This window comes from Mirounga angustirostris, unplaced genomic scaffold (genome assembly GCF_029215605.1).
Source record: "Mirounga angustirostris isolate CCGP_5_RB_7025 unplaced genomic scaffold, mMirAng1.0.hap1 SCAF_10, whole genome shotgun sequence".
NCBI classification, from domain to species: Eukaryota; Metazoa; Chordata; class Mammalia; order Carnivora; family Phocidae; genus Mirounga; species Mirounga angustirostris.
This window is the reverse complement of record NW_026991718.1, coordinates 54,803,038-54,816,146: the sequence shown is the minus strand read 5'-3', so window position 1 is coordinate 54,816,146 and position 13,109 is coordinate 54,803,038. Positions and strand designations below refer to the sequence as shown.

The 13,109-nt window shown below is 39.1% G+C and overlaps 1 protein-coding gene across 5 annotated transcripts in view; it reads left to right on the top strand.

The window, feature by feature from the left end:
* MEIS1 (Meis homeobox 1) overlaps nt 1-13,109 on the top strand; it is a 135,340-nt gene that overhangs the window by 117,215 nt on the left and 5,016 nt on the right. For 3 of the 5 annotated variants that reach the window (XM_064572420.1, XM_054509842.2, XM_054509843.2), the window contains one exon: nt 12,784-12,923. In XM_064572420.1, coding sequence (XP_064428490.1) covers nt 12,784-12,923 — 140 coding nt within the window. The remainder of the gene's footprint in view (nt 1-12,783; nt 12,924-13,109) is intronic. The other 2 variants (XM_045884876.3, XM_045884877.3) reach the window with 1 other exon arrangement.

The following is a 13,109-nucleotide window of genomic DNA, read 5'->3' as shown; positions in this document are numbered from 1 at the left end:
AGACAGTTTCTGAGCTTTCCAGGACAAGACAGGAGTGTGATACCTCAAGTGGGGAGTTGGTACAACCTGGGCAAGTACTTCAGGACCCCGTGGGGCTGGGGTTGAGGGGAGGCCCAGGGTGGAGTGAGTGGGGAGAGTGATGTGTCTCCATCATGATGAGCCCAGTGTTTCTGAATGTCTGTGATCCCTTTCCAGGCTGTGAAACCAGTGGTTGGTGGTTGACTTTGAACATGGTATGTAGGTCAGCAGGACTGGTTGCGAGTCCTAATTAAGCCAGATTTGTTGTTTTCGGTGTCTTGGCACAATGATCTGGTCAGAGAAGTGGAGACAACCGCCTGTGTGGCATGCAGCCTGGCAGAATGGGACCTGACTCCCATTCACTTGCAGGCAGCGTGGCAAGTGAGGGGGCTGAGAGGCATAATGGGTCCAGGGAGAAGAGCTGGGGCATCCACGGGTGGCTAAGGAGCAACTCCCCTGTGGGCCTTGTGACAACGTACAATTTACACAGATGAGTAAGGGGAGGGAACATGCAAGAGAAAGAACATGTTGAGCTGTCTTCCCCACTCCTCACCAGTTAGACGTGTGTCCTTGATCAAGTCACTCTGTCTCCATGGGCGGTAGCTTCCACTGCTAAAATGGACAGGGAGGGCCCATTGATGGGACTCTGCGCCTCTTCCCGCTGTCCTATTCTAGACTGCGTGGGACTGCCAACCAAAGAGAAGCAAGGCGATTGCTCTGAGCCTGCCTCTGATTCCCGCTTTACGCCAGGACTGGGGAAAAACCCAGGGCCTCTGATAAAGAGACAAACGGGGAAATTAATTTAAAAAGTTGCTACTTTCCTTCATCTTAAATAAGCAAATCAAGCACCATAAAATAAAAACGGGATGAAATTAAGCGTTATCACAAGACATGAAAAACCTGTGTGCTGTCATTTTAGGATTCATAATAAAGATAAATCAGTTGTTTTTAACAGTGTGCTATGAGTTTGTGAAGGGCATGACAGATAATAGGCTTGAAATATCTGAAGTTATTGTACAGCAAAATTTGTTTTTTCCTCAGGCGTTCAATCTTTTTCTCTCGTAATTTTGTACATGACAAACTTTTTAGTGGGTGCATTAATAATCTATAAGTAATGGGTTGTCAGGTGTCAGTTAGATAAGATTAAAAGACTGTTTAAGCATTATCCATTTGCTTCTTTGCATGAGTTTTATAGGTCAGGAGAAATAACTTTTGGAGTTGTGGTTGTATGTGCCCGGTGCCCCCCCTCCCCACCCCCCATTTGGCTCTGCTCCAAGTATGCATGGAAGAACTGTATTACATGACATAAATCCTGCATGTGGGAGCAGATTTGAAACTCATGCTATGTGAATCAAGGGGACAAATGTCTCAGCTGTCTTCTGTAAACTTGTTTCAGTTTTTCAAGTGTTACCCTTTTTCTTCTCAAAGGCAGCTCTATAAGGGGAAAGGGCCTCAGCTGAGAGGGACCCTGAAGCCTTAGACATGGGGAGTTTCCGAGCAAGTCAGGTTTAGGTCTATTCTTGTCAAATCTGTCTTAAGTGTGTTTACATATAGTTTGCCTTTCTGGTATTTTCTGCTTGCACAGACCTGATCTCCACCGATTTTGTGTCAACAGTTGCTGAGGCTGGTGCTGGGTGATTAACCGTTGAGCACTGAAGCCCCACCGAGCCGTGCCCACAGAGACCCCTCATCTCTCTCTTACCTCATCATCTTGCTTCAGGCTGCACGCACCTAAAACAAACAGCATTTCTGAGTGGTTAAAAAAAGCAGCCTGAAATATTAAAAAAAAATGGGGCAAATGTTGCCTCCTTGTTGAATAAAAATGATTTTCTCAAAAATGGAGTGAAGCCAGGGGTGTGGGGGGTGCGGGTGGAAATGTTTCTGAGGGTAAACGTCCTCTTGGATTCAGCCCGCCGCATCGCTCCAGTGTGTGAGTACCCAGAGTTTTGTGTAGATGCTTAGGTATTTTGTATTGCTTCTTTCCTAATTTTTAAGGGGAAAGGGAACATTAAAAACCAACCAGCCAAACAAACAGTAATCTCCAACAGCAGGGATGCTTATACCTTTGGCAAAAGAGGGCTCTCCCTTTCACTGCTGGTATAGTCATTGGTATTTTCCTTTTCATTTCCATTCTTATGAGGCCTTTAAGCCTGACCCATTAGCATGGGAAATAATGAATACTATCCAGCTCTTGACACCTGAACAATAACAAATAAACAAAAAACCCTTAATCTGTTGCCATCCTTGAGAGCTCTTCTTTTCCTCTTTACCCTCTTAACCAATGTGACTAAAGGACCTAATGACTCACAAGATTGGATCTGATCATTGAAGAAGGGAAAAAACATTTGCCTTCCCCAACACAACTTTTTCAGGCCAATGGGGATTATTGGTCTTGGGTTCTAAATGTGATTTAGCTCAAAAATGGATTTCTTGTCATTGGAGAGATCTGGCTTACTATTGCTAAAATCACTGTATTTTAAGAATCATATATTGCCTCGGGATGGACGTTAAATGCACTATGATTAAAAATACGTGTATTTACGTTTCCAGTACTTTCTGTCCTAGAATGCTGATTTGAATGTAAATCAGTCGTTTTGAGAGTTGTTGTCCACTTGCAGGGTTTGTTGGCCTATATCCCTTGAACATCTGCTATGGTTGATTTTATTTGATCCCTAGTTTGGGTCAGAGTTCATATGTGCTTGGAAGGGCAGGGAGTAGGGGATGTTGAAAAAGCTAATGGAAAGAAGCGTACATGTCCAAAGATGTCTGATCTCAGCTCCCACGGCTGGTCACCTGGCAGTTCTGTTTACAGAAAGGAAAGTACAATAGGTTACGGCAGAGATCCCCATCCTTAGGGCCAAGTGGGGGCTGAGAGGGACTGGGGGCCAGAAAAGGCATATCAGAATCATTGTGAGTGAATGTAGTATAAAAAGGCCTATTGAGATTTAACTTTTGATTTTAGTCAAGCTCTTTCTTTTAAGATTCCAAATCACAAAGGGATATGAGATTTTGAAGTTTATCACAAAGGGGAATGGATTAAAATTTTAGGAACATCATGCTGCAGAATGTCAGAACCCAAGTCCTGGATGGGATTTAATGCACCATTTGACAGATGGGGCTCAGGGCTCTACAATGTAGTGCTGCTAATGAGAGGCTAGGATGGGGCTGGTTCCTTTGTTTGGCACCTACCTCTTCTACCCTTATGCATTTATTATTAACAGATTTATTGAGATATAATTCACATACCATGAAATTTGCCCATTTAAAGTGTACAATTCAATGGTTTTTAGTATATTCACAGATATTGTGCAACCGTCACCATAATCACTTTTAGAACATTTTTACCATCTGAGAAAGAAACCCTGTAGGGGCGCCTGGGTGGCTCAGGTGGTTAAACGTCTAACTCTTGATTTCGGTTCAGATCATGATCTCAGGGTCGTGAGATTGAGCCCCCCCACATTAGGCTCCATGCTCCGTGGGGAGTCCGCCTGAGATTCTCTCCCTCTCCCACTCTCTCCCACTGCCCCTCCCCGCCAGGCTCTCTCTCAAAAAATCTTTAATATAGGGGCGCCTGGGTGGATCCGTCGTTGCGCATCTGCCTTCGGCTCAGGTCATGATCCCAGGGTCCTGGGATCGAGCCCCGCATCGGGCTCCCTGCTCCGCGGGAAGCCTGCTTCTCCTTCTCCCACTCCCCCTGCTTGTGTTCCCTCTTTTGCTGTGTCTCTCTGTCAAATAAATAAATAAAATCTTTTAAAAAAATAAAAATAAAAAATAAAAAAATAAAAAAATCTTTAATATATATATTATATATATATATAATATATAAAGAAACCCTTTACCCTTTAGCTGTTACTCCTCCCATACTTCCATCCCCCACTCTCTGTCTCTGTAGATCTGCCTATTCTGGACATTTCCCATAAATGTGATCATGTAAACATGTGGCCTTTTGGGACCGGCTCAGACTTTGACTTAGCATTTTGTTGTCAAGGTTCATGAATGTAGCAGAGAGCAGTACTACATTCCTCTTTATGGCTGAAGAATGTTCCATTGTCCAGACAGACCACATTGTGCCCACCTTTTGTGGCTGTTAAGTGTTCGTGTGTACGTTTTTGTACCATTAGGTATTTTTTGAGAATCATAATGACAGTATCTCAACAAACCCTTGTCTTTGGCTTAAAATTTGCAAAGCTCTTTTTATAGACATTAACTCACGTGGTCATCATGGTTCCCGCACCTGAACACTACTATGATCTCAGAGCATTGAGTGGCAATTTTCCCACTCAGTCCTCATACCCTTCTCCCTGGATGCTGCTCTGACTCTCCATCCTTGGCCAGTGTTTTGGCCGTAATAGTGATGAGTGATATTGTTCAAAGAAAAGGATAGCCACTCAAGTGAGACACACAGCTTCCAAATTTCCTCAGGGTGACTTAGACGACCCTAAGCATTTTCCAGAGATTTGACAAGTTCCACGAGGAGGTCATTTTATTAGTTTGTTGCCTTCATTTGAAAAATTTTGTCATATACCTCAACTGAGAGATTTTTGTCTTTGAGTATAATTGGTATAACTGGTTCCATTTGCATTTAAGGCCTATGGATTACATTTTGATATATATTACATAGAACTCAGGTTTCAAGCTTCACGAATTGAAACAGAAGTCACAATGAACCTTCTAAGGGAGAGAGACGGGCCTCCATTCAAGTCAGGCTTCATTGTGCCATTCTGTAGTCTAACCTGTGACCAGGTGAAAGCAGAAATCAAGCTAAATTTTGAGATATCCTTCCTTGGCACTCCCTTGGAGTGGAGACTACAGGCCTGGGAAGTTTTTGGCTAGTGATGGCTTGGGGAGCTGAGGCAACTAAAGGAGAGATCCTCCAGAGAGGAAGGAGCTCAGAGACACTCCAAAGGGGTACTGGGATTCTATGACACCTTATGTATGCCAGGGCTGGTCCCCATTCTCACACAAGAGGGTTGCAATTCCAATCACGCAGGGGAAGTTTTACTTGGAAAAAAAAAAAAGTGCATATTTGATCCTTAGGGTGGCCATACACCGCAATTGCCTGAAATATTCATGGTTTAGACTTATTGTCCAGCATAATTATTAATAGTGTCCATTTACTCTCAAAAGTGTCTGACTTTAAATGATAAATTGTGTGGTCATCCTACGTATAATGGAGAGTGGCAGAACATTAAGAGTTGTTTTAAATAAACATATTTATTCTGTAATGTTTAAGGGATGCCTAGTTAGATGCAATTTTATTTACTTTTTGTGAATATGGAAAAGTTAGAATTTACACAAAAAATGGTTCAGCTTAAACTAAAGAGAGACCCATCTATTCTTTGAAGATATTATTATACCTACTTTAGCTTTTTCAGTACTGTAGGAGGTTTTGCTATCCTAGATTGCCCTATCGCTTGTTCATTGCACCAATAATCATTTTAATTCCATATCCCTTAAGCAAGCCACTATTTGTCTTATATTTGTGCAGTTATACAAACTCAAATTTGGCAAATTGTCACATTTAAGTAAATATTGCATAAATACCATTTTATTACATATGCTTTATATCAATGGATACTTAAGATATTTTTAACTCTCTGGCATTTCTTATGCTAGTTCTGGCAAGATAGTCCCATAATTTATTCCACTGGTTTTGGAGCCTAGTGCTTTAGTGATCTAGGAAGTCATGGGTAGTAGCAGAGGAACTAGAGATCGGCCACTAAAGAGCCCCCCCCTTGCTTTGAATTCAGGTCAGATTAAAGGATTTAGCAAGCTTATATTTTTTTAGAATAAAAAATCATTGTATAATTTGCTTTCAAGGAAAACTTCCCATAATATATAATGAAGTGATAAAGTATTTGAAGGTTATTTCAATACTTAATACATGGGTTTGTTATTACTTTGCATTATAATTTTCAGATAATTAGTGATTTTTTTCACTAGTTGCTTTGAAGAAAATTTTATATGTAATTAACTTCCTCAGTGGTCTGAGACAACTTCAGCTCTTTCTAGAGTAGTTTGACAAATACACCCATCACTGCTAGAGAAGGGGAATCTCCTCAGACTGCTGACTGATGGGCTTATTGTGATTGTAGGAAATTTCAATATTCTGTTTCTAGAATGGATGGAGAGCAGAACATGTGCTCCCTTCTCCCCTCCTGTCCACTCCCCTCTCCCACCCTCAAACACACAGATGACGGATTGCAGTCCTGGAACTGTTGGATCCGGAGGAGGTTGAGAAACTGGAAAAAGGTGCCAGAAACATGATTTCATAAGGTTTGACTTGAGATTGAGTCAACTTTCTTGAGTGTCTTAAAATCGTGTTTTATGAAATTTCATTTCACAAAGAAAGGGAGTGTAGGAGGCTTGGACCCTGAAGACTGCCAGTTACAGATCATTAAATTCAATAAGTAAATGTAAATCTGAAATGAAGAAATCCAACAAAAGATTTTGAAGTAGATTTTTGTTTAAAAGAACAGAGTTATTTGAGAGATAGCTAGAACTCATTCCCTCAGGGTTTGTTTATAAAACAGGCCTTCAACTTATTAGGAAATGCTGACTTTAAAAATATCAAATACATAGTATATATAGTTTTATTTAAATGATTGTGATAAAGTTGGAAGAAACATTAGGAAGGAAATTCATGGACTAGAATAAGAAGAAAAAGGACAAAATTCTGGAGTTCAGCAACTAGCTTCCAGCGTGAAATTTTATATTTGAAGAATTTTCAGAAGTCTTAATTCTATAAAAATATTTATAGAGATTACCTAAATGAATTATATATAGATTAAATATTATATTTACTTGCTGTTTATTTTTAATTGATAAAGAATAGTTCATGTAGAAATCACCAGTACTTATTCTTAAGAATGCATGGTATTAGTTTTTACTAAGTATGTATATAGGTATTCCTAACTAATACCTAAATATTAATCAAAGATGACTGTAATTAGTACTTTATTTAATGGATAATATAAATATAGAAGGCATCTTCACTAACATATCTTGCTATTTAATGGAATCTTCTGTTTAATATCAAGTTGATAATTTTAGCTCGTTGGGCATAGGAGGGTGTTGTAAAATGGTATTTCCCCATACTTAAATGGGTAGCTACCTTCGTGCTGACTATTCACTAAGCCTTGTTGGCAAGAGACACTATGGGGATGACTGAGAGTCCTGTCATTGTTTAGAAACAACAGCATTTTGATTTTACATGGTTCACTGAGTTGGCTGTGGCATGCTAAAGTCACACTGTGGGTTGCCCTTAATCATCAGTAAACAAGTAGGTGGTAAACACTGAGGAAGAGAATTCATTGAGTAAAGGTGAAAATGCTATTTCTGAAGGGGAGCAAGTCATTTTTCCTTAGCATCGTTAGTATTACAGAGAAGTTGTACAAGGAAGACAAAGGGCATAAGAGTAGAGGAAAAGGGCAGAGCTATGTGGAAAATGTTGTCTGTGGAACTGGGAAAATATACCCTGTGTTTGGTTCTAGTGGATGCCCACTGTGATCTCGCCACCCTTCCTGGTTCTCACGAAGAGGAAACTAAAGTTAGCCTCCCCGGTTTTGTGGGAAATAACCGGGGCACTGAGTGGAGGATAAGCTAAAGGGCAAAGGTCAACTTCAGAAAGCTGTTCTACCAGATCTTAGTCAGAAAACTATTCAGGTATTCAAAGATGGAGAATGAAAAGAGACAGGTAGGATTAGCAGAATGGAAACAAAAACAAAAACAAAAAAAACACACAACAACTTTAAAGTCTGATGATAAATAAGCATGTAGGGGGGCAAGGAAAAGAAAGAATAAAGGAAAACTTCCTGTATTTCTTTTTAGCATAATTCAGGATTCATCTCCCATTCTCCTTGTCTGATTCCTATTTAAAAAATGCAAAGAATTAAATTCAATTTTGAGATGATCCCATGTCTCAGATTTTTGAAGATTTTGCTCCCCTTTTAACCTCCCCTTCCCCCCTTAGTAGGATTCTAGCCCTAAACAAATTAACTGGGTAAAAAGAAATACATCTCTGTTTATGTTGACATGGATGAAACTATAAGGCCAATCCATTTTCTTCCCATTCTTGATAAAATATCTTGTTTTGAGAAAGGGGATAGTTTGGTCATGGGAAGAAATTCTAACCCATGATGCTGTGAAAAAAGGAAAGATAGGAATTCTTTCCCTAATTCAGTCTTCTACCACCTACAGGGTGTCCAGTTCTTAAAAAGTACTTCACAAAAGAACATTGTGTTTTCAAAGCAAAATGGGATTTATAAAAAAAAATATACCTTGATGTTTGGAATGTAATATGGAAAGGCAACAGGATGTTTCCCAACCTTACATCCAACTAAAAGGTTTACCTTTCTAAATGCCCAATTTATGGCAACTTTGAGCTACATTCTATTAAAGTAAGGTGTGAAACTATTTTAATGAGTAAGAAGAACTGTCCTGTTGTCATATATTTCTGACAGTGTACATCTAAGTTTCAAGCGCTGTAATGTTGGGACATCAGTTGTAAAAAAAAGAGAAAAAAGTCTCTTACATCTTTAACAAACTTTTTAAAGAGACCTTACTATTATGGAAAATAATAAAGATTGTGTATATTTCATGGATATATTTTGTCTTAAACTGTCTTGTGGTTGTTGGAGAATAGATTTTTTTATTGGACATTCGAATTGGAATTTTATCATTCTTTTTCTTTTCTCTTCAAAAACATTGTTTCTTCTTACGTTGAAGTTCTAATATATATTTATGTATCCATACATAAATATAGATATCTATTTGAACACACACACCACATATGAGCTTAAAGTAACTGTTTTACTGATGCTTCTCAAAATGAATGTTTTAAGAAGGGAATATGTTCATGTAAGTTTACATAAAACCTAAAGGTCTTTTTTTGGTTCAGTGTTTAGAAAATTCTTGATAATTTAGAATCTTCCACAATGGAAAGTAAAGCATTCTGTCACAAAAGCAGGGAGGATGAGACACAAGGTCAAAGGGCATTTTAGAAACAAACAGCTGGTCCAGTTTATTTAAACAGATACAGGGATGGGGGAACTGACCTCTGTTTGACTTATAGTGGGAGGAGCAAGAATGTCATTTTATTACTTTGCCCAGAAGGAAAATGTTTTTGTATCTGAATTCACCCCGAAGCCGTCTAAACACATGGCTTTGCTGTATGTAGCCTAATTCCGAAGAGAGTATATAGAAGACAGTCTAGGATAAAATACACTAAATAGAACCAAATGTTGAGATGGTTTTAAAATTGAAAAGATGATGCTATTTACTTAGTTATTTTCAGATAAAGATGTCTGCCATGACCATAGATAATATTATCAGTGTTTCATGTAAGTATAGGAAGCATAATCCAATAAGATTCTGAGAGTTTCCTATGTCTTCTATGTATCAATAATGTTCATTATATTCAACAATTGTTTTAAATTCGTTTTCAAAAGTGAGAAGTTATCACCATACTGCTAATGTGGTCAAAACACTTTGGACAAAGTGATTAGGGGTTCTGAGATTTTCAGCTTTTTAAATCTTTATTTTATTAAATGCATGGATTCTCACCTTTATATCTACATATCCTATAGGTAGCCTACATCTGTGTTGTCAATAACAACAAATGGCTCTTGCCACCAAAAGGGAAGAAAATAGCACCTGGTACCTGTGGCCCCTTAGCTAAAAGGCTGTGATGAGGTATTCACTCTCTACATGAGTACATCACTCTCTGATGAGGTATTCACTCTCTACACTCATCTACTCTGGGGACCAGAGCAGATGTGGAGTAACTGCGTTTAATGATGTCCCCTGAATACCTTTAGAGGCACACAGACAAACCTCAGCATACTGAGCAGAGAGTATGGCCCAGGTGGTGAGTGGACTCAAAACCCAAGAAGAACTTTCATTCTACAAGAAACTTGTTAAGAATCATGGATGTTTGGGGCACCTGGGTGGCTCAGTCGCTTAAGTATCCGACTCGTAACTTTGGTTCAGGTCATGATCTCAGGGTGGTGAGATCGAGCCCGCGTTGGGCTCTGCGCTGGGCGTGGAACCTGCTTAAGATTCTCTCTCTCCCTGTCCCTTTGCCCCTCCCCTCTGTGCTCGTGCTCTCTCTCTCTGTCTCAAAAACAAAAACAAAACAAAACAAAACAAAAAGGAATCATGGATGTTTAACTTAAGGAGAAGCCTATGGGACATGATGCATGATGGCTATACTTTAAATTTTGAAGGCTATCCTGAAGAAGTGAGATTAGAATTGTTTAAATTCCCCCAAGGAGTTGTCCTGGTGAAAGGATTTTAGATCAAGTAATGCAGAACCTTCTCATAGTTACCTTGTCCATAGCTGGAGTGCACTTTCAGGTGAGGTGGCAAGTGCTTTATTAGAAACAATCCAGCAGAGGCTACCTATCTACTTGGTGGGGATGTCGTAGAGATGATTCATGTCAGTGACCAACCTAGGTGACAGTGAAAGCCCTTTTCAAACTGAGATTTAATTTTTCTATGATTCCTTGGGTTTAATAGTCATAGATTCAAACCTAAGTTGGTTATTATGAACTGGTCTTTGGAAATCTGAATGTATGAGTGTGAAGGAAGCAAGCTTTGGAATACAGATAAGTCACTGAATCTTCTGATGCATAGCCTTATCTTTGTCCATATGCACAAACAGTACAGTCATCAAAATCCCCAGTCTACAGAATGTTCAGTCATGCTTATTCCCAGACTCAGCAGTAGGGTTGTTGACAGTGGTGACTGGCTCAAAACCAGCTCATTCTTAGCTATCTATTTAGTTCAGAATATTCTAGATGGGTGGCACAGTAGGGGCCACGCTCTTGTCAGGATGTTGGGGGAAGGGGTGTTCACTACCATTTGCCAGCTGTGTGTCATTCAGCAAGTTATTAACATCTCATGGGTAACATGTGACCTCAAATAAGTCACTTAATTTCTCTGAGCCTCAGCTTCTCATCTGTTAAAAAGTGCTCTTCCTATTTTTAGATGAATAGTATAAATCATATCCACAAAATAATATGTTTTTAAAAGGACTTTTAAAAAATGTTAGCAGAGTTCCTTTCCTTTAAAAGCCTGCAGATTATGAACAGAACCGTAGAAAAAGAGCTGTTTTTTTTGCTCTTTTACCTATGTTAGTTACTATGAAAATTACTTTTGGTATATGCGGAATATTAATATTAAATAATTTTCTAATTGGTCATGCAGTGAAGGCAGCTAATGAAAAAGCAGATTTTTTTTTCATTTTAATTGGTTATTTCACATGGTGTTTGTGCTACACCTGTGCTTATAATGAGAATGGAGAATTAATCTAACCTTCTGCTCACATGATTCCAATTTTCATGGTTTATACAAGATAATGATAACCTGATTTGCAACACAATTTGTTGTAGATCTGTGTTTTAAATATTTTTATTAGCCAGTTCGGGGACTTCATATACAAGAACTGATATATATTGCCAATAAGAGTTAGAACTAACCGTGCCCTTTTAGTTAGATTCCAGTTTCATTATTGACTTTAATTACTTTTCTGATAATAAAAGAACAAAAGGATATAGGATATTGAGAATCTTAAAATGTCACGAAGCATGTATTTTTATTTTAAAAACCTGTCCCTCTCTGTGTTCAGTGGTTTGTTTTTTTAGGAACTACTTTCCTTCCTGAGGGGGCAGACTTACAAACTAGAATTCATATCGGACTATGGACCCTTTAATCATTATTAAACTTCTCATTGTATTTTTTATGTGCTGCTCATGTTCCATCTATTCAAATCTGAGTTGAAAACTAAAAGCACTTTACTTTTTCAGAATCTAATATGTCCCACTCGTTTTCTGTATTTGATATATAATTCTTAGCGTTACACAATACAAATGGATCTTAAGAGTTAGAAATTTCACAAGCTTGATTTTGTAGGGCTTGTACTAACCACTTAAAAAAGAATTCAGTGGCTAGCCACTTTTTGAGAGGCTGCAAAAATTGTAAAAAATAAGCCTTATTAAGACACTTAAATGACTTAATTAGATGTTTATTATAAATTTCCAGGGCTAGCTGGAGAAAGCAATATTATAAGTTCAATTACTATATAGCTGTGACCTCGCCTTGACCTTAGACTTTGCATAAAGAGCCAAAAAAAAAAAAAAAAAAGCCACCCAAGAAATCTCTACAAGGAATGCGTTTCTCTGAAGTCCCCAGCAGTGTGAGTTAGTGGTGATAAACTCCAGACATTCTCTCATTTGATGGTGTGCTGCCATCCCAGTTCATTATCTTAATAGTGGGCATTAAAATAGAATTAGGTTTGCAAGAGGTAGGGAAGGTTTTGATAAAAACTGTAAAAAAGAAGTCAGAGAACATAAGATTGAAATGTCACTAATTAGGAGAGGTAACAGATGCCCTTATGAACATCTTGCTCTCTACGCCAAATTTCCCCCCTTGCAATTGAAAAGAGTGGTGGCTCGTATTGTTTCCTGAAAACTCTGCTAATTCCCCCATGAAACGATGAAATGGAAGTGTCCAACTGTGGTAAAACAGGCAAACATGAATCAACTCAGAAACCCCAAGCCTGTGTACTCAAAGGTCACTGGGGGTTGCAGGTTGTGGGGCACGTGAAGCCCCGCGCAGATCGGTGCAGAGAACCATTTTGCCAAGATCTAGCTTTGCTCTCACTGTGCTTCGTCTTCTCCTCTTCCTCCACCTCCTCCCCCCCCCCCCCCCCGCCGTTTTTGTTTAAGGAATAATGAATGACTCACTCTACTTTCTTGGTTACAGGTTTATTAATGCCCGGAGGAGAATAGTGCAGCCCATGATAGACCAGTCCAACCGAGCAGGCAAGTCCCCCATAGTGACTGTATTCAAGTCACGCAAGCGAAAACCATCCTCAAGCCATTCACCGGGAGGTCCGCTACCTGGTAAATAAACTGGGAGTGAGTACTAGGAGCGCCTGGCAATTAAAATTAAACCAGTTTAGTTTCATAACAACACTAATCAATTTAACATCATTATACAACATTTGGAGAAGGTAGGGGGGGGAAAAAGCCAACGGAGAAAAGTAACTTAAATCATATGCTCAGTTACAATATTCTCTGTACACATTC